Source organism: Palaemon carinicauda, chromosome 10 (genome assembly GCF_036898095.1).
Source record: "Palaemon carinicauda isolate YSFRI2023 chromosome 10, ASM3689809v2, whole genome shotgun sequence".
Taxonomy (NCBI): domain Eukaryota; kingdom Metazoa; phylum Arthropoda; class Malacostraca; order Decapoda; family Palaemonidae; genus Palaemon; species Palaemon carinicauda.
Genome location: NC_090734.1, coordinates 116,886,482 through 116,910,053, shown reverse-complemented (window position 1 = coordinate 116,910,053; position 23,572 = coordinate 116,886,482). Strand labels below are relative to the sequence as shown.

Here is a 23,572-nt window from a genome sequence, read left to right as displayed (position 1 = left end):
AACACCACTTTTGCTGCATACTGTACTTCCGTTTATTTTTACCTTCCTGATTGACTCTGCCCATATTCCAGAGTCTCCAATTTATCTCCAATAAAGTGTTTAAAATGTTTGTTCAAATGTTCCTCTTTGGAATCTTATGGCACATGCAATAGTCACAAAATTTCATTTGTGTAACATAGCTCTGAATTTCAGTATTGGTCAGTGATTGTGTGATGACCACCGTTTCATATTTGTTTTATGACACAAATATCATCTGCCTTGCATTTTTTGTACCATAAATTTCTTTCTTCTTATGATGTTTTATTTGTAAATACTCTTATGTACACTGTACTGTGCTCAGTTTTGTCTGTGTGCTATATCATTTTACTACATTACTTTCTATGTTTAGTTCTATGACGTTTTCTCAAACCGTCCTAATCTATGGTAATTGTTTATGGCAGTTTCAGCCCTTTTTACCTTTTGAACTCGTTCTAAATTAACAACGCCTTATGTATTAACTTTTTTTTCACAGGATGGAACATTTCGTTAAATGGTTGATGTTCACTGCATTGGCAGTGCAAGGTGTTAGCAGCCAGGGGGAAATGGAAGACACAGTGACAGTACAGTTGAAGCAAGGAGCAATAACAGCCATGAAAGAAACCCTGGCCGATGGAGACGAGGACAGTAACAATGATCGATTCTTCTATGGTTTCAGAGGCATTCCCTATGCCCTGCCTCCAGTTGAAGGGTTGAGGTTTAGGGTAAGCTATCTACCAATGTCTTTATTAGTTTATTTATTTGTCTATTCCTTAATTTTAAGATACTTACTTGTGTTGTAGTATTTAACATATAATTTCCTCATTCTGTACACAGTAAGCAGTTGAACACATAATTTTTTATACAGTATTGTTGAAGTATTTTATCATTATTTTGAATGATCTTAATGAGTCCTGGTGTACTTAATTGAGAACAACAAATTAGAACAATAAAAAATTAATGAAGTTGGAGAGCTAAGCGGAAAGGCACCGAATGGATGGAAATTAAAAGGCAAGAAACACTTTATCAGGATCCAAAAAAATGCCTCAAGGAATTTTCATCATTACTTAATGGTTTTTTTTACATAATACTTACTATAGATTTCACTATGATGCTCATTGGCAATACTGTAATTATTATTAATATAATAACTGTATATCTCTATTTTTCAGGATCCTATCCCACCAACTATCTGGAGAGAGACAAAGGATGGGAGTGTGTCTCCTCCTGTGTGTCCTCAGTTAGACCCTGAAGCCGTGACGCAAGGGAATTTTGTTGTGGTTGGGGAGGAAGATTGCTTGTATCTGAATGTGTATACCCCAAGGGTAAGAATACCTAATTCATTTTATCAGTAATCCTAAGATTCCATAGTTCAGTGGCTTATTCTTTTCTGCTACTGTTAAGCATTGAAATTCTTTTCTTGATTCTGTTTTCCATGTCCTATAGCCTTCCTTAATCCTCTGGTGATCTGATGACGCACTTTGGTGTCATCCATTTATGTAACCATAAGTGCTCTGATGACGCACAATAATTATTTCCCTAAAATATTTGCCAAAACTCACAGCATTGTCCAAGGAAAACAAGATTTACATCAGAGCGATGCCAGATGCTGGGTCTAATGGGAAACGTGTACAGAAAATGGATAGCAGCAGCACATGTGCTGGAAGGGTAGAGCAGACAATCAGTACCTAGTGAGGTTTTACCCTTCTCATACAAAACTTTCTTCTTTGTGATCACATGCACTAAAAGGGATCAGGAAATATATGTAATTTTTTTTTATTGATCAAAAGTGATTTCATGTTTTTAGTTGTGTTGAAGTGCTTTTGCTAACAAAAAAAGTAAGGAAATGGTTGAGAAAAGAAAGCAATGGTGGAGCATGCAGAAGAACTCATGCCAAGTAAGTTTCAGACATTGTTTGCCTTTAAAAGTAAATTAGATATCTAGGAGTCAGCAATTAAGTATTTGCTTAAAAGATGGCAATTGCTTGGTTTGTCCTCCGAAAGTAGTGGTCATTCGAGGGAAGACATTTTCTTCAAAATGGAGAAGGACAAACGTTTTAGTGGAAAAATACAGGAAGCAGGAAATAATGTTATTGTTGGCAGAGTAGACTTGTCCACAGAACAAACCCTAATCCTCTCAAATATATTATAGCCATACCTTCAAGCTCCCACGCAACAATCTCCCACGTCGTTCCTTCTCCCAACATACTGTATAACATGCCCCCACCTCCATGGTCCCTACAGTCCAAGCTGTCAGGACAATGTCAAGAGAATGCTATTTGAGAATGAATTGGGCGACAAGCTGGATTTCGAATAATCAGAATAGAGGGAGAAGTCCGATGTAGGCCTACCCAGCTACTCAGAATGGGAGGGGGACTTGAGCAATGATGTTGGAGATAATCTCGACCAACTTCTGCCCATCGATCGTGGAAAGATTGGTGGCCATATACACCGGCAAACAAGAGGAAGTAGATTGATTGATTGAGTGATTTAGAGTTCCCTGGTATCCTGACATGACAAGTTGGGAGAGGGCGAGCCAAGGGAGCTCTAACGCCACGTGCCCATGAGTCAGCATATCAGGAGGACAAGGAAGCTGGCTGGATACTGACTTTTCTTTTCCCATGCATTGGCCCATTGCCTTTCACAAGTACTCTTGGGTTGCGGGGCAATCTGACATAACCCGACTTTGGCGCTGTATTTTATCCAACTGTTATTCACCAGATATTTGCTTGCTTTCATTGCAGGACAAGCAACACCTTTGTCCTTCAATTCATGTTTGTTAATGACTGCAAAAGATATAGCACAGTATCTGGGCATCATTGTCCTTATGTGGTTCATTCGAAAACTGTTGTTGCAGGACTATTAACACGGTGTGAACACTGCATGTGTGGCATATGGACACCAAAATATCAGTGCATCACATGCTAGTTTCGTTAGTGTTAGTGGTTTTTTTTATTATTTTTTTTTTTTACTAAAAATGCTCATTTGACATGACATTTTTGCTCATATTCAAAGTTACTTGCAACCCAAGGAACTACTGTAAGGTGTAAGATGAATATTACTTATAAATTTTCCAGTCCTTTTATCTGACTAGAAGAATACCTCTAATTCCTTTTTCATTTGGGTTTTTTAATATGAATACACTGTTTACTGCTCCTTTTTGAAGTGTAGACTGTTACCTGTCATAAAGAAAATCCATGTTAAGGAGGATTCTGATATACAATTTACTTGGTATGAGTAAACAGAAAACATCAGCATTATTATACGTACAGAATTCTGTAGGAGGAATACTTCATAGTTTTGAATTAAGTAATAGGTCAATTGTAGGAATTATAGTTTGATGCCTAATGATTTTTCATTACCTGTTTTCCCCATTTCTTTCTTTTGACAGCCAAATATATCCGATTTACCTGTCATGGTGTGGATCCATGGAGGATCTTTCATCTCTGGTGGAGCGGAAGAGTATGCCCCTCTTACTCTGCTGAGCAAAGATATTGTCTTAGTATCTATACAGTATCGACTGGGAACATTAGGTAAAATACTGTACTTCTTTGTATGACATTTTATGTTGCAGAACTAAGTATATATGTAGCTGTGTAGCTGATATTCTTTATTGAAATTTTATACTAAAAATCACTTGTCACCTGCTTATTTTTCATTCATATGTGAAGTTGGATTAACACCAAATATTCAGTGAGCTGCTTAATGATGTACAGTACAGTACTTGATATTTATATCAGAAGTGTTTGTAGCATTGCATTGCAACATAGTGTAGATACAGTACAGTAGTTCATTTATTATTTATACCCTTATTTTTTTCCAACATTTCAGGATTTCTTTCAACTGAAGATTATGTCATGCCAGGGAATCTGGGACTCAAGGACCAAACATTAGCTCTTGATTGGGTGAAAAAAAACATAAGGGATCTGGGAGGTGATCCTTACAGGATTACACTCATTGGACAAGGCTCGGGCGCAGCCTCTGCTCACTTCCAGATTCTCACACCTAACGCTGGAGGTACGTAGATATATACAGGAATGTTAATAATGTTAATGGAAATAATTTTTTTTGTATACAGGATTGCAAGTGAATTAAATTGGTTTTATCCTGTACAAGTTTACAAGATATATTTTTTTAAATCTCGCATATCATAATGTTTTCCTAGTACCATACGACCATATAAGTATGGGACTTCTGAAACTGTACAGTACTGTATTTTTTTTTAGCCAAGTTAACTTTTTCTTTTCCAAGTTATGGTCAAAGACTAATATAATGATTTTAATACAGGCCATTTAGGTCACATTTTATTAAACTGAGTACAGTAGAGGGTAGTTGTGTTATTCCCAAAATTGATTTTATAAAGGTTTTACAGCATTGTTTTTTGCATAATTGCAATAGATTTTATGTTGTAAAACACTTTGGAATGAGGCTGCTGCTCTTTGCTCACCCCCTTTTTATTGTTATTTACTACTTCTTCCATTATTAGGTTTGTTTGAAAGAGCAATTCTACAGTCAGGTTCAGCGTTAAGTCCTTGGGCGTTGCGGAAAGATCATCGAAAAGTAGCTCATACTGTAGGTTTGATATATAACTGCTCTGGAGTTACGGAGGTCCCCCCTTCTTTAGAGTCAACTAGATTGCTTTATTGTCTTCAAGCATTGTCCTTGGATGATTTAGTGCCTCTGCCTTCTTTTTTCACTGTAAGTGTTTATCAAACGCTTGATATTCTATTTGCTTTTTTTGTTCTCAAGTTAGCAAGCCAGTTAATAAAAGAATACGTCAATAAGAGTTGCTGTTCAAATTGGATATACTGTATTGTTTACAGAAACTTACTGAGTTAATTGATATTGTGTATGTGTATAACACATTTTATTAACAAAAACTAAGTTTGTTCCGTAACCGAAATACAAACCACGCTATTTACATAGGGTTTACCTTTTAGCGCAGCTGAAATGACGAGCCAATAGTTTTAACGAGGGTTAATTACCCCCGCGCTAGTTAGCGGGGGGTAGGGGAAGGGTAGCTTGCTACCCCTCCCCCCCCCCACACACCGGTGACTTGCTCCACTTCACTTTTGGCTCGGCGATGAACAGACGTGTCTGTCCATCGTCCTCGTTGACAGCCTTTAATCTTTTTTTCTGCTTTTTCTTTACTACAGCTTGTGTGTGTGTTTGAAGTTGACTACCGATTATTATTATCTTTACTATGCGTACGTGCCCTGGTGTTGCCGGCCGTCCTTGTGGGACCATTATGTCGGCCTTGGATGCGGATCCTCACACCCTTTGCCCTCAGTGTCGGGGCCGACGGTGTGACCAGGAAAACATGTGTAGTGAGTGTAGGGAGTGGTCTGCCTCCCAGTGAGAGAGGTTTGGCCGCCGGCGTAAGAAGAAGTCCAAGATAGACCGTTCTCCTTCGGGGGTTGCCTTGAAGGAGGAAGGTTCTCGGGACTCTTCTTTCGCCGCCCAAACCTCCTCCAAAGCTCCCCCTCGTCCGGCTCCTAAGGAGAGTCGGCCGAGTGGTAGCGCAGGCCTTAGTTCTGTTTCCCGACCTTGGGTGGGGGGAGAGGGCGTCGCCTCCCATAGCAGGGCGGTTCCCCCTCCTCCTCCGGGGGAAGTTGTTGATAATTCATTGTCTAATGATGATCTTTTACAGATTTGGGCTTCCCTGGGGCTTAAGGGCTTGCCCTCCAGGGTCGCCTTGATTGACCTTGTCTCGTTGGGGGCCGCCGTTAAGCAGACGCCGGCGGTAGCAGAGGTAGACCCTCTGTCTATCGTCGACGTCGTGGTGGCAGAGGCCTCCGACGGGGCTGGGCAATCCTCTGCAGGTGCAGTTGAGGATGATGGTGCTGACGGCTCTCCTCCCCCTTCCGTACATCCTTTGAAGGGGGAAGTGAGTCCTACGGGCTCTTCTGCTGTTCAGCTTCCCTCTAAGGGAAGTGCCTTGACTGAGACTCCCCTTCGGAGGACTGATGGTCCAGATGATCTTCCCCGTGGCCGCCTTCGCTGTAAGGCTCACCGTCCGCTGCGTCGCAAGGGCCTCCCTTCCCCTTATAAGGGGGTTAAGAGGCGCCTTTTTGGATTTTCTTCCTCCGAAGGGGACTCTCCTCGTCGTACTCAGCCTACAGCTCCTGCTTCTTTGGACCTCTCTGCAGACCATTCTCCAACTCCTGCTAGAACTTCACCTTCTGGGGAACTCGTCACCCGGCGGGCAACGGTCCCTTCGGGGCAAATGGATTCTTCCCTTTCACGTGCAGTGTTAGCGCACAGGCGCTCTCCTGCTTGTCAGCGCTCTCCTACTCGTTAGCGCTCTCCTGATCGTCAGCGCTCTCCTGCTCGTCAGCGCTCTCCTGCTCGTCAATGCTCTCCTGCTCGTCAGCGCTCACCTGTTCGCCGGCGCTCTCCTGATGTTCGCCCTCCTCGTCAGCGCTCTCCTGAGGACATCCTACATCCTTAGCGCGCCAGCATTCTTCTGCTCGCCCTTCTGCAGTGTTAGCGCACAGGCGCTCTCCTGCTCGTCAGCGCTCTTCTGAGCGTCAGCGCTCTTTTGAGGATCATCGCCCTCCTGCTCGCCAGCGCTCTCCTGTGCATCCTGCAGTCCCTGTTGGACACCCTGCGCGCCATCAGTCTCCTGAGCTCTCTCGCGATCCTCATCCTGTGTCTACGCAACATCATCCGCGTTCTCCAGCGCGTTTCAAAAGCACATGTTCGCCCACGCGCCTACGATCTTCCTGTTCCTGTTCGTGAACGCGCCGCGCCACCTGTTCCTTAACAGGATCTCACGCGTCGCCCCCTTGCTCGCCAGCGATCACCTGCTCGCCAGCAATCACCTGCTCGCCAGCAATCACCTGCTCGCCAGCTTTCACAGACGATTCTAGTATCGCCTGTTCGTCAGCGTTCTCCTACGCGTCAACGATCACCTGTTTATCGGCGATCTCCGGACCGCCCGCGTGATTTACAATCTGCGCGCACGCGTTCTCCAACGCTTCGTCGACCAGAGGTTCTGGAGGGACATGGTTCGCCATCTAGCTCGCCATCGCGCGATCATTCACCTGCGCGTCCTGCGCGCTATCGCTCGGCAACACGTCACCATGCGACAACGCGCCATTGCTCACCTGCGCGTCAGCATTCGCCAGCTCACCACCGATCGCCTGCTGATCTACGCCGCCAGCGACCTTCCTCACCCACGCGGCAACGCGTTCCCTCGCCATCGCGCCAACGCATTCGTTCGCCGACTCGGACACGCGCTCGTTCACCTGTACACCCTAGCGTCCACTCGCCTGCGCGCCCGCGCGACCGCTCGCCTGCGCGCCCGCCCGACCGCTCGCCTGCGCGCCCGCCCGACCGCTCGCCTGCGCGCCCGCCCGATCGTTCGCCTGCGCGCCCGCTCGCCCGCGCGACCATCGTTCGCGGCGAATTTTGCAGCCAGTGGTAGCAGGAGGAACGCGTGTTCCTAGACAGCGCTCGGGATCGCCTCCATCCAAACGCAGGACTGTAGTGCAGGACAAGGAAGACACTACGGAGAGGTTAGTGCATCATTCTTCCCCCCCTTCTTTTCAGGCAGGTACTGTGGTGTCTACTCCAAAGGATCGCCCGATCCCTTTCCCTCCAGCGAGGATTTCGGACTCTGTGTCCGTGGAACAACAGACTTGGTTTGGTCCTCTGATGCGGGCGTTAGTGAGGATTATGAAACCAGCACTCGCCGATCAGGGCAACAAACCAATGGCTGCCTCTCCTACGCTGAAGAGAAAGAGAGGAGTGGACTTCGTGGTGACTTCCCCCAGGGCGAAGTTGGTTCTCAAGAGGTCTGTCGCGAAGCCCCCTTCTCCTGCTCGAGTGCTTTCTCCTTCTCCCGTGGACGAGGCTTTTCCGTCCTCGGATGAGTCCAGTGGAGCGGTAGTCTTTCCCTCGGCACCAAGGGGGGAGACTCGTGAGGAAGGGGCTCCTCGAACCTCTTTGTTGGGATCCTGTATCCCTCCCAGGAGGGAATCCAAGGACTCCAAGACCGTCCCGAAATCATCTTCGAGGATTCGCCAGGAACCCACGGCTCCCCGGGGGAACATCCACGCTTCACCCCAGGAAGAGATTCCTGGGACAGGAGACTTAGCTGCCAGCCCGCAAGGAGGAGATCAGCAGGAATCCGAACATGCCTTCTGGCAGGTCCTGAGCCTGGTAAGGCAACTTAACGGGCTTATGGACCCCGTGATCGCCCCCCGTGAAGGCAAAGACACTATCTTGGATGAAGTGTTTGATGTTCGGAAGGCCCCTAAGTCCAGTGCGGCTCTGCCCTGGTCTCGGGGTCTGAAGAGTGCCAGAGCTAGGGCCAACGGTCTTGCCTCCTCCAGTCGTTCCTCTGCCAGGAACAAGCTCATCCCTCCTCCTCGTCTTCAGCAGAGGAGGTATTTCGAGATCTTGGGTGAGTCTAGCCTCGCTCTTCCTCTCCATCACTCCGTGGAGGAGCTGGCGAAGGGAGTTCCCCTTGAGAAGCTCTCTGCCCGGCAGGTGTCGTTCTCGGTGGCAGAGATCCTTAGCCATGAAAAGGTTGCTAAGTGTGCCATGCAGGCCACTTCGTGGCTGGACTTTTGGCTAGGAACTCTGGGCATCCTATTGCGCTCGGAGGACTTGTCCAAGGAGACCAATAGGAAGGCCCTGGAGACCTTCTTACTCTCGGGCACCCGCTCCATCGAGTTTTTGGCACACCAGGTTACCACCCTGTGGGCCAACTCGGTGTTGAAGCGGCGCGATGCTGTGGCCGAGAGATTCCATCCAAAGGTCCCCGCCGTGGATGTGTGTAGGCTCCGACATGCTTCCCTTCTGGGGGAGAACCTGTTTGAGCCTCAGGACATGGAGCGAACGGCTGAGAGGTGGAGGAAATCCAGCACGGACTCCCTCCTTCATAGGGCCCTTACAGCTCGGCCCTATAAGCCTCTAGCTCCGCCGCAACAGCAGCAGCAGCCTCGTAAGGCTCCGAAGCAGGCACCGGCAGTTAAGAAGGTGGTATCTAAGCCCCAGCCCTTTCCAGCCAAGGTCAAGAGGGGCGGTAAGTCCTCCAGGGGAGGCAAGGCTCCTAGGGGTGGCGGCCGCGGCCGCAAGCCTTTGGGGTGGCAGTCCCCCTGCGTGTCCACCTGTGGGGTGATGCCTTCAGCGTTGCGTCCGCAGGTGGCAGCAACACGGGGCCGATGCTTGGACATTCTCAGTGATCGGCCAAGGCTATCGCATCCCGTTCACAACATCTCAACCTCCCCTGACAGCGAATCCAGTGTCGTTGAGCTCCTATGCCACGGGATCGGCAAAGGGGCTGGCCCTTTGGGCCGAAGTCGAGACCATGCTCGAGAAGGGTGCTCTCCAGGAGGTCGTCGACGGCTCCCCAGGCTTCTTCAGTCGACTCTTTCTTGTAAAGAAGGCGTCTGGAGGCTGGAGACCTGTCATCGACCTCTCAGCTCTGAATGGGTTTGTCAAGCAAACCCGGTTCAGCATGGAGACAGCAGACACGGTCAGACTTGCGGTGAGACCACAAGACTTCATGTGCACACTGGATCTAAAGGACGCGTACTTCCAGATCCCAATCCATCCGTCTTCCAGGAAGTACCTGAGATTCTGCCTAGACGACAAGATCTACCAGTTCAAGGTGCTGTGTTTCGGTCTCTCCACAGCTCCTCAGGTGTTCACCAGAGTGTTCACCTTGATTTCATCTTGGGCGCACAGGAACGGCATTCGTCTCCTTCATTATCTGGACGATTGGCTGGTCCTAGCAGACTCGGAGTCGACCCTTCTTCGGCACCGAGACAGGCTTCTGGATCTTTGCCAGGATCTGGGGATCGTGGTAAACCTCGGGAAGTCCTCTCTGCAGCCGTCCCAACGACTGGTTTATCTAGGCATGCTAATAGACACCAATCTCCACAAAGCCTTTCCACCAGACGACCGGATAGCAAGGCTGAGGAGGGTGGCGGAACCCTTCCTCAGGCGAGAAGAGCTCCCCTCCCAGTCGTGGTTGCGTCTCTTAGGTCACCTATCCTCCCTGGCTCGTCTGGTTCCAAACAGCCGCCTCAGGATGAGATCCCTACAGTGGCGGCTCAAGTCCCGGTGGAATCAAGGATCCGATTCTCCGGACATTCTGATCCCAATCGGGTCTTTGGAACAGACGGACTTGCGATGGTGGCTGGTCGACGAGAACCTGCGGAAGGGAGTGAGTCTTCTCGTCCTCCCCCCGGAATTGACTCTGTTTTCGGACGCGTCAAAAGAAGGGTGGGGGGCGCACATTCTGAACCAGAGGGCCTCAGGCCTTTGGTCAGAATCAGAAAAGTGCCTACACATCAACCTGCTAGAATTGAAGGCCGTCTTTCTGGCTCTTCAGCAGTTCCAACGGTCCCTGGCGGGTCACTCCGTGGTGGTGATGAGCGACAACACCACGGTAGTGGCTTATATCAACAAGCAGGGAGGCACTTTTCCGCAGCAGCTATCCCATCTTGCAGTAGAGACTCTGAGGTGGACCGAAATCCACTCGATAACACTATCAGCTCGCTTCATTCCTGGCAAGAGGAATGTGCTCGCCGACAGTCTGAGCAGGGCCTCGCAGATAGTGAGTACCGAGTGGTCTTTGGATCCTCAGATAGCCAACAAAGTCCTGACTTGTGGGGTTCCCCGACTGTGGACTTGTTCGCGACAGCATTGAACTTCAAGCTGCCCCTGTACTGCTCCCCAGTCCCGGACCCAAGGCACTCTGGCAAGATGCTTTCCAGCAACGGTGGGACAACATCGACGTGTACGCCTTCCCACCGTTCTGTCTGATGAGAAGGGTCCTCAACAGGACCAGACTATCGGTCAACTGTTCGATGACTCTGGTAGCTCCGCTATGGCATCACGCGGAATGGTTCCTGGACCTTCTGCAGCTCCTGACGGAGCTCCCGAGGGAACTTCCTCCACGACACGAGCTTCTCAGACAACCCCACTCCGGCGTCCCTCACAAGGCCGTAGCCTCGCTTCGGCTTCACGCCTTGAGATTATCCAGCGTCTCCTCGCGGAGAGAGGCTTTTCGCAACAGGTTGCAGAGAGAATATCTCGGCACCTGCGAAGGTCCTCTGAGGGAGTCTACCAAGCAAAGTGGAGAGTCTTTTGTGGTTGGTGTCGTGGGAGGGGTATCTCTCCACTCGATGCCACTATTCCAGCAATAGCGGACTTCCTCGTTTATCTGCGGGAAGAAATGCGCCTTTCTGTCTCGGCAGTGAAAGGCTATCGCTCAGCCTTAAGCTTGGCCTTCAGGCTGAAGGGCGTGGATATTTCTTCATCGCTAGAACTCTCTTTACTCATACGTAGCTATGAGCTTACCTGCCCCCAGTCGGAAGTGAGACCTCCTCCTTGGAACGTGGTTCGAGTCCTCAGGTCTCTTAAGAGACCTCCCTTCGAACCATTACGCCAGGCCTCCGATCGCCACCTGTCTTGGAAGACGGCTTTCCTACTCGCTTAGGCTTCGGCCAAGCGGGTTAGTGAACTTCATGGTCTCTCGTACGACATCGCCCATTCAAGGGGATGGGGGGAGGTAATGTTCAGGTTCGTCCCTGAGTTTGTTGCCAAGACTCAGAATCCTGGAGTGCCGGATCCTCGCTTCGACTCTTTCAGGATCGCGAGTCTCCGTTCTGTAACAAGCGACCCAGACCAGCTTCTATTATGTCCAGTGAGGTGTCTGAGGCACTACTTGAAGAGAACGGCTGCAGTCCGTCCTCAAGTGCGAGCTTTGTTTGTGAGCACAGGCAGGACTAAGAGGAGGGTCACCAGGAACACCATCTCAGCTTGGATTCGGAGGGTTATCCACCATGCCTTGAATCCGGACCCTCCTCCGTCACGTCGCCCTCGGGCTCACGATGTCAGGGGTATTGCTACATCCCTGGCCTTCAAGAGAAACTTCTCTGTGACGCAGGTACTTCAAGCTGGGGTCTGGAAGCGTCAGACGACCTTCACAGCCCACTACCTGCAAGACGTGGCCCACAGGAGCCTCGATACGTTTTCTATCGGCCCTGTGGTGGCTGCACAACAGCTGGTCTAACCTCAGGCTCCTTTTTGGACAAGTAGCAGTAGGTTAAGGGCGTTGTTACCCGGTCTTAGTCTGCGTGAATGAAAGAGTATGTCTGACCCTTACTTCTTTCTTCATTCTCCCCTCTCTTGGGGAAGCAGCATCCTGGTCCTCGCATAGCTGACCTCGACCTCTGCAGGTAACCCATGCTTCTTTGTGCTCCTAGTATTAAGCTTAATACTGTTGCATCTCCCATACCCTGACGAGGTGGTATGGGGAACGTCCTATCCTAGAATTCCTATCTGAAGGTCTCAAGGTCAACTTCATAGGACGAGTCACACTCTCCTCCACACACTGCTTATGTAGGCCACTTGTTCCTAGCGATGCTAGGAACTTGTGAGGTACAGGGGCTCCTTTTCTCTAGTGCTGCTCACTGAGGGATTGAGCCCCCAGGCAAGCCGAAGTCAGTAAGGCTGGGGACTTTCCACCCTTCCTAAGGGGTAAGTCACCCAATGTAAATAGCGTGATTTGTATTTCGGTTACGGAACAAATGACAAATTCGAAGATAATTTGTATTTTTCCTAACCATACAAACCTTAGCTATTTTCACATATGTGCCCGCCATCCCTGACCCCCAAGTCAAGTCCTACCTCTATGTGAAGTGAAGCAAGTCACCGGTGTGGGGGGGGGGAGGGGTAGCAAGCTACCCTTCCCCTACCCCCCGCTAACTAGCGCGGGGGTAATTAACCCTCGTTAAAACTATTGGCTCGTCATTTCAGCTGCGCAAAAAGGTAAACCCAATGTAAATAGCTAAGGTTTGTATGGTTAGGAAAAATACAAATTATCTTCGAATTTGTCATTTTGAAGCTCAGGAGGACTTCGGTTTCAAGAGAGTTTTCTAAATTCTATTTGAACTACTGTACAATACTTTAACATTGTATTTGAAAAGAAAAGTTCAATTCAAATACAAATCTTTGATGTACATTACTAAAGTCTTCATTGCTATAGAGAGGAAATTAAATCCCAGTTTGAAATAAGCTTAATGGAACTTCTGCCATCCCCGCTTTTGCATTCTAAGTATAGCATAGCAGTACAGAAGTACAATAGTAGTTTAATCATTATCACTTTTTACAAAGTACATTACTACAATATACAGTTCATTCTTTTGATTAGTTCCAGTGTCATTCTGCCGAATATCAGAGGTTTCTTTCCCTTAATCATTCATCTGTGGAATGCTGTTTTTTATAGTGTTAAAACCATGTTACCCCATAAGAATGGTGAAAAAGCATGCTAATAGATGAAGAAGAATTCTTTGAATTCATGACTTTAATGTTGTTTTTGCTGTATGTGCTTTTATGTATTTTTATCTATTTGTTGATTTACTTCCGTGTTTTTAAATATTTAACTTAGCCGGTGAATATATAATAGCTGCTGCTCAGCGGCTCGACAGAAAACACACTCAAAAACTCGCGAGCGATCGCTATGAAGGTTGCGGGTGTGCCCACCAGCGCCAACTATCGGCCAGATACCACTCTTGCATGTAAACAAACCCTTCAATTCTTCTCTGTCGACCTTGACGACAAGACGTATCAATACTCGCTGTATAACCTGGAGTTTTCTCAACATATTTGGTGAAGTACTTCATTTTGGTTTGAGCTTTCGCAGTGCAGGTGTTTTTCCTCAACTTAAACTCTTGAACTCTTTATTGAACAGATTTAATTGTTGATGACTTGGATTGTTTTTTGGACTTTCTTTGACTAATTCAAAATGGCTGACCCTTCACAAGTACCTAGATTTCGTAAGTGTAATGCTAGGGACTGTAATAGGCGTCTTCCAAAGGCATCTCTCGACCCACATACTGTTTGTTCCAATTGTCGGGGTAAAACCTGTCAATTGGGAGATCGGTGTGAGGAATGCGTGGGCCTTTCGGAATTCGATTGGCTCGAATACGATAAGTATGCACGTAGGCTAGAGAGAGATAGAGTAAGGAGGAGTTCCTCTAGGTCAGTAGATTTTTCCTCTCCACATGCCCCTGAACCTAATCCTTCCCCTGTAGTGGTTGTACCTAACCCCCCTTCTGGCACTCAGGAACCATCTATTCAAGACATGTTACGTGCTATTCATGCCTTGGGGGAAAGAGTTGAAGCGTTAGCAACTGATCGTAATCAACTCATGGCTGACGTTAAAGAGCTTAAGTGTCAGAGTGCCACAGCGGAAAATAGTGGGAAAGTGATTAGTGCGCAAAGTGTTGTGAACAGTGTTGCGACCGAGGGTTCGTCTGTTCGTGCCTGTCGTTCACCTAGTCCGAGACCTCTTGCAAGCTCCCAAGCCCAGGGGAGAAGTAATGTCGTACGACTTATGGATTCGAGAGGCCTTGATCAGCGAACAGATGTTCCCTCTATAGTATCAGGCGTATCTCACCAAGATCGCCCCTACCATAAGACGAGAGAGCCCATTTTCTCCTCGTCTTCCGAAGGCTTTTCGCATAAGAAACCATGGAGCAAGGTTTCTAGGCCCCTTAAGCGAAAGTCGGTCCCTTCAGGACAGGTCCAGCGTCCTGGATGTAGTCATTGGGACAGTTCTGACCCATTGCAGTCATCGGATGACTGCTCGCCGCCTAAGCAGCAATGTTACACAGGCTCAGAAAGTCTTGGTGTAGGCAAGGTTGTGCCGTCTCAGACGTTAACCCCGTCGTTTACCGCACCCATTCCCGTGGACCCTAAATGGGTTATACTGCAGGACATGCAGACTAAGCTCGCCTCCCTTATGGAAGACTATTCTGCCGATAAGGTTCCCGTTGAGCCTAGCCGTTTATCTCATCGAGATCCTGGCCTTCAGCCGCCCAAACGAACCTTTGTGCGTCCTGTTGACGTTGGCGTAGCCAAGTCACGTCAGTCACGTTATGTAGAGCCTCACTCGATGCGGTCTCGTGTGGATTTTCAGCCGCATTTGGACGTTAGGCCACTTACTAATGCTCCTGTTGACGTTCAGGACGTTCGCCAACCATCGGAGTTGACTTGTTTTGACGCTGAGCGTCAACCACCGCAGTCTAGAGTTGTTTTGACTGCTCAGACTAGGCAGTCAAAACAGTCTCGAGTGGACGCCGTGCGTCCTCACGCACCTGTTGTTGTTGACAGTTCACAGACTGTCAAGCAGTTACATGACGTTGCGTCCTGGTCCGCTACTAATGCACCAGTGCGTGTGGACGCTGCGTGTCAAGCATTGCCAACCCCTTTGCTTGTTTCTCAGCAGTTGTCAGATGAGGATCCTTCAGATGAGGACGTTGCTGACCCTCAGCCTGAGGATCATCCTTCAGATGTAGACGAACCCAGAACAGTTCCTCCATCAATGGACTTTAAGAAAGTCATGTTAATTTTTAAGGAGTTGTTTCCCGATCACTTCGTCGCTGTTGCTCCTCGTTCGCCGCCGTCTGAGTTTGTTCTAGGCGTACCTGCTGACATGCCAGCCTTTACAAAACTTGTGCTCTCTCGCTCATCCAAGAGAGCTTTACGGCTTTTAGGCGACTGGTTGGAAACCAAGAGGAGTTTGGGGAAGACGGCCTTTGCCTTCCCTCCGTCTAAACTCTCGTCTAGATCGAGCGTCTGGTATGCCACGGGAGAAGTTCTCGGCTTGGGAGTCCCTGCCTCTGCCTAGGGCGACTTCTCAAGCCTTGTAGACTCTCCCCGCCGCCTAGTCATGAGACGCTCGAAGATTAGTTGGTCCTCCTCGGACCTTGACCATCTGCTGAAAGGCATTTATAGAGCCTTTGAAGTTTTCAACTTCCTTGACTGGTGTTTGGGAGCCTTAAGTAGGAAAATCTCATCGGCTGATAGAGATGTCTCCGTACTTATTATGTCCTGTATGGATAAAGCCATCCGCGATGGTTCCAATGAGCTCTCCTCCTCTTTTACGTCGGGAGTCCTAAAGAAGCGAGAGTCCCTTTGCTCTTTTCTGTCGGCAGGAGTTACTCCCTGTCAGAGATCTGAACTGCTCTTTGCTCCCTTATCTAAGTTTTTGTTCCCGCAACAATTGGTTAAGGACATAGCTTCTTCACTCGTGCAGAAGGACACCCATGACTTGGTTGCGTCCTCTGCTCGCAAAGGGACTCCTTCAACATCCTTTTCTGCAAGACCTAGGGTAGACACTCCGGCGTCCAGATTTATTCCGCCCTTTCGTGGCAGAGCTCCCAGCAGGGGAAGTACTCGTGCCGAGGGAAAGAGAGGAAAGAAGAGAGGAGCCAAGTCCTCACGTGGCAGAGTCTGACTGCCCGCAGCCTCAGACAGCAGTAGGAGCCAGACTCAAGAACTTCTGGCAAGCCTGGGAGAAGAGGGGCGCAGACCAACAATCTGTGAGGTTGCTCAGAGAGGGGTACAAAATTCCATTTGTACGCAAACCTCCTCTAGCGACTTCCCCCATCGACCTCTCTCCCAGGTACCGAGATTAGTCAAAGAGACAAGCCCTGAAACTAGAAGTGTCTCTTTTGCTAGAGAAGGGAGCGGTGGTGAAAGTCTCGGACCTTCAATCACCGGGATTTTACAACCGTCTCTTCCTAGTACCGAAGAAGACAGGAGGTTGGAGACCGGTGCTAGACGTCAGTGCACTCAACGTCTTTGTTATGAAGACAAAGTTCACCATGGAGACCACGAAATCAGTCTTAGCAGCGGTCAGAAAGGGAGACTGGATGGTCTCTCTCGACCTAAGAGACGCATACTTCCACATCCCAGTACACTCAGATTCCCAACCTTTTCTGAGGTTTGTTTTCAACAATGTGGTATACCAGTTTCGGGCCCTGTGCTTTGGCCTAAGTCCTGCTCCTCTCGTGTTTACGAGGCTTATGAGGAATGTAGCAAAATTCCTCCATTTATCGGGAATCCGATCCTCCCTATACTTGGACGACTGGCTTCTCAGAGCCTCGTCCAGTCATCGCTGTCTGCAGGATCTTCATTGGACATTGGATCTGACCAAGGAATTGGGACTTTTGGTCAACCTGGAAAAGTCCCAGCTGATTCCATCCCAAACTATACTGTATTTAGGGATGGAGATTCGCAGTCCAGTTTTTCGGGCTTTTCCGTCTGCCCCCCGAATAGAGCAAGCCCTGCTCAAAGTCCAACTGATGTTGAAGAGAGAACGATGCTCAGTCAGGAATTGGATGAGTCTAGTAGGAACTCTATCATCCCTGGAGCAGTTTGTCTCGCTAGCAAGGCTACACCTTCGACCTCTCCAGTTCCATCTAGCTTTTCACTGGAAAAAGGACAAGACGTTAGAGACGGTCTCAATCCCGATCTCCGAACCAGTAAAGGCATGCCTGAATTGGTGGAATGACAATATCAGTCTGAGAGAGGGACTTTCCCTAGCAGTTCAGAACCCAAACCACGTACTATTCTCGGACGCGTCGGATTTGGGTTGGGGTGCGACCCTGGACGGTCGGGAATGCTCAGGTCTGTGGACCTCAAGTCAGAGGAGCATGCACATCAACGGCAAGGAGCTTTTGGCAGTCCACCTGGCCTTGATGAACTTCGAGAGTCTCCTTCGAAACAAGGTGGTAGAGATCAACTCCGACAATACCACAGCCTTGGCATACATTTCCAAGCAAGGAGGCACCCACTCCCTGACGCTGTACGAGATCGCAAGGGACCTGCTCATTTGGTTAAGAGATCGAGGCATCTCCCTGTTAACGAGGTTTATCCAGGGCGACTTGAACGTCTTAGCAGACTGCCTCAGTCGGAGGGGTCAGGTAATTCCTACGGAATGGACCCTCCACAAGGACGTGTGCAAGAGTCTTTGGGCGACTTGGGGTCAACCCACCATAGACCTCTTTGCAACCTCGATGACCAAGAGACTTCCAATCTATTGCTCTCCAGTCCCAGACCCAGCAGCAATACACATAGACGCATTTCTTCTAGATTGGTCTCATCTGGACCTATATGCATTCCCACCATTCAAGATTGTCAACAAGGTACTGCAGAAGTTTGCCTCTCACGAAGGGACAAGGTTGACGTTAGTTGCTCCCCTCTGGCCCGCGAGAGAATGGTTCACCGAGGTACTTCGATGGCTGGTAGACTTTCCAAGAAGTCTTCCTCTAAGAGTAGATCTGTTACGTCAGCCCCACGTAAAGAATGTACACCAAAGCCTCCCCGCTCTTCGTCTGACTGCCTTCAGACTATCGAAAGACTCTCTAGAGCTCGAGGCTTTTCGAAGGAGGCAGCCAGTGCGATTGCAAGAGCGAGGAGAGCTTCTACCATTAGAGTATACCAGTCGAAGTGGGAAGTCTTCCGAGACTGGTGCAAGTCAGCATCTGTATCCTCGTCCAGTACCTCTGTAGCCCAAATCCCTGATTTTCTCTTACACCTGAGAAAAGTTCGCTCCCTTTCAGCTTCCACGATCAAGGGCTACAGGAGCATGTTGGCTTCGGTCTTCCAGCATAGAGGCTTAGATCTTTCCAACAATAAAGATCTACAAGATCTCCTTAAGTCTTTTGAAACCTCTAAGGAACGTCGTTTGGCTACTCCTGGATGGAACTTAGACGTGGTCCTAAGGTTCCTCATGTCAGACAGGTTTGAGCCATTACATTCAGCCCCCCTGAAGGATCTCACTCTTAAGACTCTTTTCCTGGTGTGCTTGGCCTCGGCTAAAAGAGTCAGTGAACTTCATGCCTTCAGTAAGAACATCGGCTTTTCTACAGAAAAAGCCACTTGTTCTCTTCAACTTGGTTTCCTGGCCAAGAATGAACTGCCTTCTCGTCCTTGGCCTAAATCTTTTGATATTCCTTGCTTATCAGAGATCGTAGGCAACGAACTGGAAAGAGTGTTATGTCCCGTTAGAGCTCTTAAGTTCTATTTAGCTCGTACTAAGCCATTACGAGGTAAATCTGAAGCGTTATGGTGTTCGGTTAAGAAACCATCCTTACCTATGTCAAAGAATGCCTTGTCATATTTTATCAGATTTTTAATACGAGAAGCTCATTCCCACTTGAGTGAGGAAGACCAATCTTTGCTTAAGGTTAAGACGCACGAAATTAGAGCTATAGCAACCTCCGTGGCCTTCAAGCAAAATAGATCTCTGCAAAGTATCATGGACGCGACTTTTTGGAGAAGCAAGTCAGTGTTCGCGTCATTTTACTTGAAAGATGTCCAGACTCTTTACGAGGACTGCTACACACTGGGTCCATTCGTAGCAGCGAGTGCAGTAGTGGGTGAGGGTTCTACCACTACACTTCCCTAATTTCAATATCCTTTTTAATCTGTCTCTTGAAATGTTTTTAATATTGTTTTTTATGGGTTGTACGGAAGGCTAAGAAGCCTTTCGCATCCTGGTTGATTTGGCGGGTGGTCAAAGTCATTTCTTGAGAGCGCCCAGATTAGGGTTTTGATGAGGTCCTGTTAGTATGGGTTGCAACCCTTTATACTTCAGCTCCTGGGAGTCTTTCAGCATCCTAAGAGGATCGCTGGGCTTCGTGAGGAAGACAGACTTACAAGGCAGAGTAATCGTCTAAGTCAACTTCCTTACCAGGTACCTATATATTTTGGTTTTGTTATATTGATAACTTTCAAAAACTCTTAGCATATACGCTGTAAACTTAATTAACTCTGGTCTCTACCCACCGCCTTGGGTGTGAATCAGCTATTATATATTCACCGGCTAAGTTAAATATTTAAAAATGATATTTTAATTATAGAATAAATTTTTGAATATACTTACCCGGTGAATATATAAATTAAAGGCCCTCCCTTCCTCCCCAATAGAGACGCAGCGGGACGAGAAGAATTGAAGGGTTTGTTTACATGCAAGAGTGGTATCTGGCCGATAGTTGGCGCTGGTGGGCACACCCGCAACCTTCATAGCGATCGCTCGCGAGTTTTTGAGTGTGTTTTCTGTCGAGCCGCTGAGCAGCAGCTATTATATATTCACCGGGTAAGTATATTCAAAAATTTATTTTATAATTAAAATATCATATTTGTTTCATATATAGTATGTTTTTCATTTTCAAATAAGGCATCTTATTCTGTGGAAAAGCACTGTACAAGATAGTGACATTTTACTTTTTATTACCAAAGAACATCTGCATATTTTGCTTAATAATAATGATATTATGTAAACAGTTTTCAAAGCAGTGAAAAGAGAGCCAGATTTCTGACAGTTTGGCAAGATAGGATATGCCTTACTAGATTAAGTTTCCAAGAATTTAGAATAAATGTGAGGAGTAGAATCATCTCAATTGGCTTACATAGACTTTTAAATACTGTGCTTTATGAGTAAAATGAATAAAGTTTCAAACCATTAATTTGCTTTATATGTCATACTGTATCTGTAGACATACAGATAGTTTTATTGTACTGTACAGTGATGCCTCAGCATACGAAAGTAATCCGTTCAGGATACGGTTTCGTATGCTGATTTTTTCGTACCCTGAGTCGCGTTTTACATGTAAATAGTCTAATCCGTTCCAAGCCTTACGAAAAGACACCTTTTCTTTCATAAACACGCTAAACTGTAGTAATAAACATGCAATGCAGCCATTTCTATCATTCAATAATTAACCCAACCGTTAAAAACAGCCTAATCCATTCCAGAAACCACCATGAGATTATTCGATAATGTAGTTATAGCCTAGTTATCCCCTCCAAGCCCTAAGAAAACGGCCCGTTTTCTTTACTACTGTATAAAAGTTACGGTACTGTATGTAAAGCATTTGGATCAGTGAAGGTGTATTGTTTGTTACCTGTACACCTAAATTAAGGGTTGATACCCTGAAAAAAAAAGGTACTGTACTCTCGTCGACGAGTTGGGATCTCGTAAGCTTTTCGTATCCTAAAATTTTTTTTGTATACTGGGGCATAAAAATCTTTGTATCGCTTTTCGTACCCTGAATTTTTCGTAAGCAGAAACTTTCGTATCCAGAGGTATCACTGTACTTAGAAAAAAATTGTGAGAGGAACATCCAGAGATGAATATTAGTGTATTAGAACTTGAATTTCCCATTCATGGGATATGCCCCAGAATCATATTTTACTTGACATTTCAGATATGGCAGAATTCGCCAGTTGTTATGGTGCCAAGAGTCGATGGACATTACCTCCCTGACCATCCGGCAGTACTTCTAAGAGATGGAAATTATAATAAAGTAAACCTAATATCTGGCTATACTCAACATGAAGGAGCGCTTTCAGCAATGCGTAAGTACAGTATAAGACTATTAAATTGCAAATAGCATCATATATAAGAAGGCCTTAAACCAAAACCCACTAGAAGTGAAGAAACTTTAGTGTTCATTCTTCAGTCTATCCTTAGATCATGTCTGAATCAAACTCGAGTACATTATTTGAGAAGTGTTGGTCTTCAAATTTCAATTTCAATTTCTGATTAATAATTACAATAATACAATGAGTGGCTGCACACATGAATTCTATCAATCTCGTTATACACCTCACAGATACTATATTTTACCATAAATATATAGATCATTTTAAAATGAAAAGAAATTAATGATTGATAGTTATAAACTTTATTCTAGATCAACTCGCTAATGAAAGAATAGAAATCATTAATATAACCATCTTTAAGGGGGACTTACAGTTCCCATACCTCACTGGCAAATTCCACGGTTTTTCCCTTTTCCTGAGTGCTGATCCAAACCTTGTAGGTTAGTTTGCAGTGCTCAACATCCCCTCTAGCTAAAAATTTCTGCATAAATAATAGAAGTGTTTATGACTGTTATTTGCAATTGATGTTTCATTTTAAGGTTTTTGATGTAGACATCTTATCCTGGACAGGTATAATATAACCAATGTTCTCTAACGTTTTTAATAATAATCTATACCATGGGCGTTCCATAGTATATTATTATTATTATTATTATTATTATTATTATTATTATTATTATTATTATCATCATTATTATAATTATTATTATTGTACAGTAATCCCTCGCCATTTTTCGGCCTCAGTGCATCGCGGATTTTCAAAAATATTCATAAAAAATTAGAAAAAAAGGTGCGAAAGTTATGCGGGTGCTACCAGAAGGCAGGGAAAGTACATTAGAACATCAGGTATCAACACAGAGATGGCGTACAACTTAAAATCTACCTCTCTCATTCGCTGACCATCTCGGCTCCAGAATCTCGCAAACTGATTGGGCAAGCAGCCGAGACGCTTTACCCAGCATCTCTTCTTGCCGTGCACCCCGCGAAGGGAGACCGCATTCATTGTTCTCTCTCGCTCGTGTTGCTCAGTCTTGCTGCGTAAAACTTTTAGCTATTTTCTTGTGCTTTTTTATTGTAAAATAGTGCTTGTAACGCCCTGGAAAATGGCTCCTAAACGTCCTTTACCCTCTACATCCTCTAGTGAACCCAAAAAGAGGAGAAAAATTATGACAGTGAATGAGAAAGTGAAATTATTGGATATGCTTAAGGCAGGCAGTAGCTTTGCGTCTGCACGCTGTGACTCCTCGTAAAAAGACGATTGTGCAAATGGAGAATGCATTATCAATGTGGATATCGGACTGTCAGGAAAAGAAGGTTAGTCTCTATACCAACAGGATTCGAACCAAAGCCAAAACCCTATATGATAGCCTCGTTCCTGAAGGAAAATCGAACGAAGACAATGAAGGTGATGATGACAACGAAGAAGATGATCCTGCCCCACGAGAAAAACGTGGTTTTGTTGCCAGCAAGGACTGGTTTGAGAAATTCAAAAGGAGGTTTGGCCTTCGCAGCGTTCCTTTGTATGGGGAGGCCGCCTCGGCAGACCAAGAGGCAGCTCTTCGTTACGTCCAGGACGAGTTCCCGAAATTAATTAAAGAAGGTGGCTATCTCCCGGAGCAGGTGTTCAATATGGATGAGAGTAGCCTCTTCTCCCGGACGTTCCTTTACAAGGACGAAGTAAAGAAGCCAGGGTTCAAGGCCTGCAAAGATCGTATCACTCTCCTCATATGCGGAATGTTGCGGGCTTCATGCTTAAGCCTGGCTTAATTTACAAGTCATTGAATCCTCGGGCTTTGAAAAACAAAAACAAAGCCTTGCTGCCCATCTACTGGATGAGTAATAAAAAGGCATGGATAACCAAAGCCCTCACACTCGACTGGTTCGTGAACTGCCTTATACTGTAGGTGAAGCTGTACCTCGCGGGGAATGGGCTACCCTTTAAGGTCCTCCCCTTGATGGACTGTGCAGGAGGACATGCAACGGATCTCCATTATGACGGGGTCCAAGTAGAGTTCCTGCCCCCAACACCACTCCCTTTCATACAACCAATTGATCTGGGGGTCATTTGGGCCTTCAAGTCCCTCTACACGAGGTTCACGATGGAGGGCCTCATCTCCTCCGTAGACGAAGGCGACGAGGACTTCAGCCTCAAGAGATATTGGCGGGAATATAACATTGCTACGTGCCTGGTCAACATTCAGAAAGCTCTTAATGAGATGAAAGAGCAAACACTGAATGCAAGTTGGAGAAAATTGTGGCCAAACGTTGTTCATGACTATAAGGGATTTACGCCAGATGAAGTTCACCACTCTGCCGTAGATAAGGCTGTGAGGCTGGCACGGTTAGTAGCTAACGAA

The 23,572-nt window shown here is 46.7% G+C and overlaps 1 protein-coding gene across 2 annotated transcripts in view; it reads left to right on the top strand.

Annotated features, from left to right (window-relative positions):
- The window catches only part of LOC137648697 (venom carboxylesterase-6-like), a 105,518-nt gene that overhangs the window by 44,824 nt on the left and 37,122 nt on the right, over positions 1 to 23,572 (top strand). For both annotated transcript variants that reach the window (XM_068381730.1, XM_068381731.1), the window contains exons 2-7: positions 512 to 740; positions 1,188 to 1,340; positions 3,406 to 3,547; positions 3,846 to 4,031; positions 4,501 to 4,712; positions 21,038 to 21,188. In XM_068381730.1, coding sequence (XP_068237831.1) covers positions 513 to 740; positions 1,188 to 1,340; positions 3,406 to 3,547; positions 3,846 to 4,031; positions 4,501 to 4,712; positions 21,038 to 21,188 — 1,072 coding nt within the window. In that variant the 5' untranslated portion in view covers position 512. The remainder of the gene's footprint in view (positions 1 to 511; positions 741 to 1,187; positions 1,341 to 3,405; positions 3,548 to 3,845; positions 4,032 to 4,500; positions 4,713 to 21,037; positions 21,189 to 23,572) is intronic.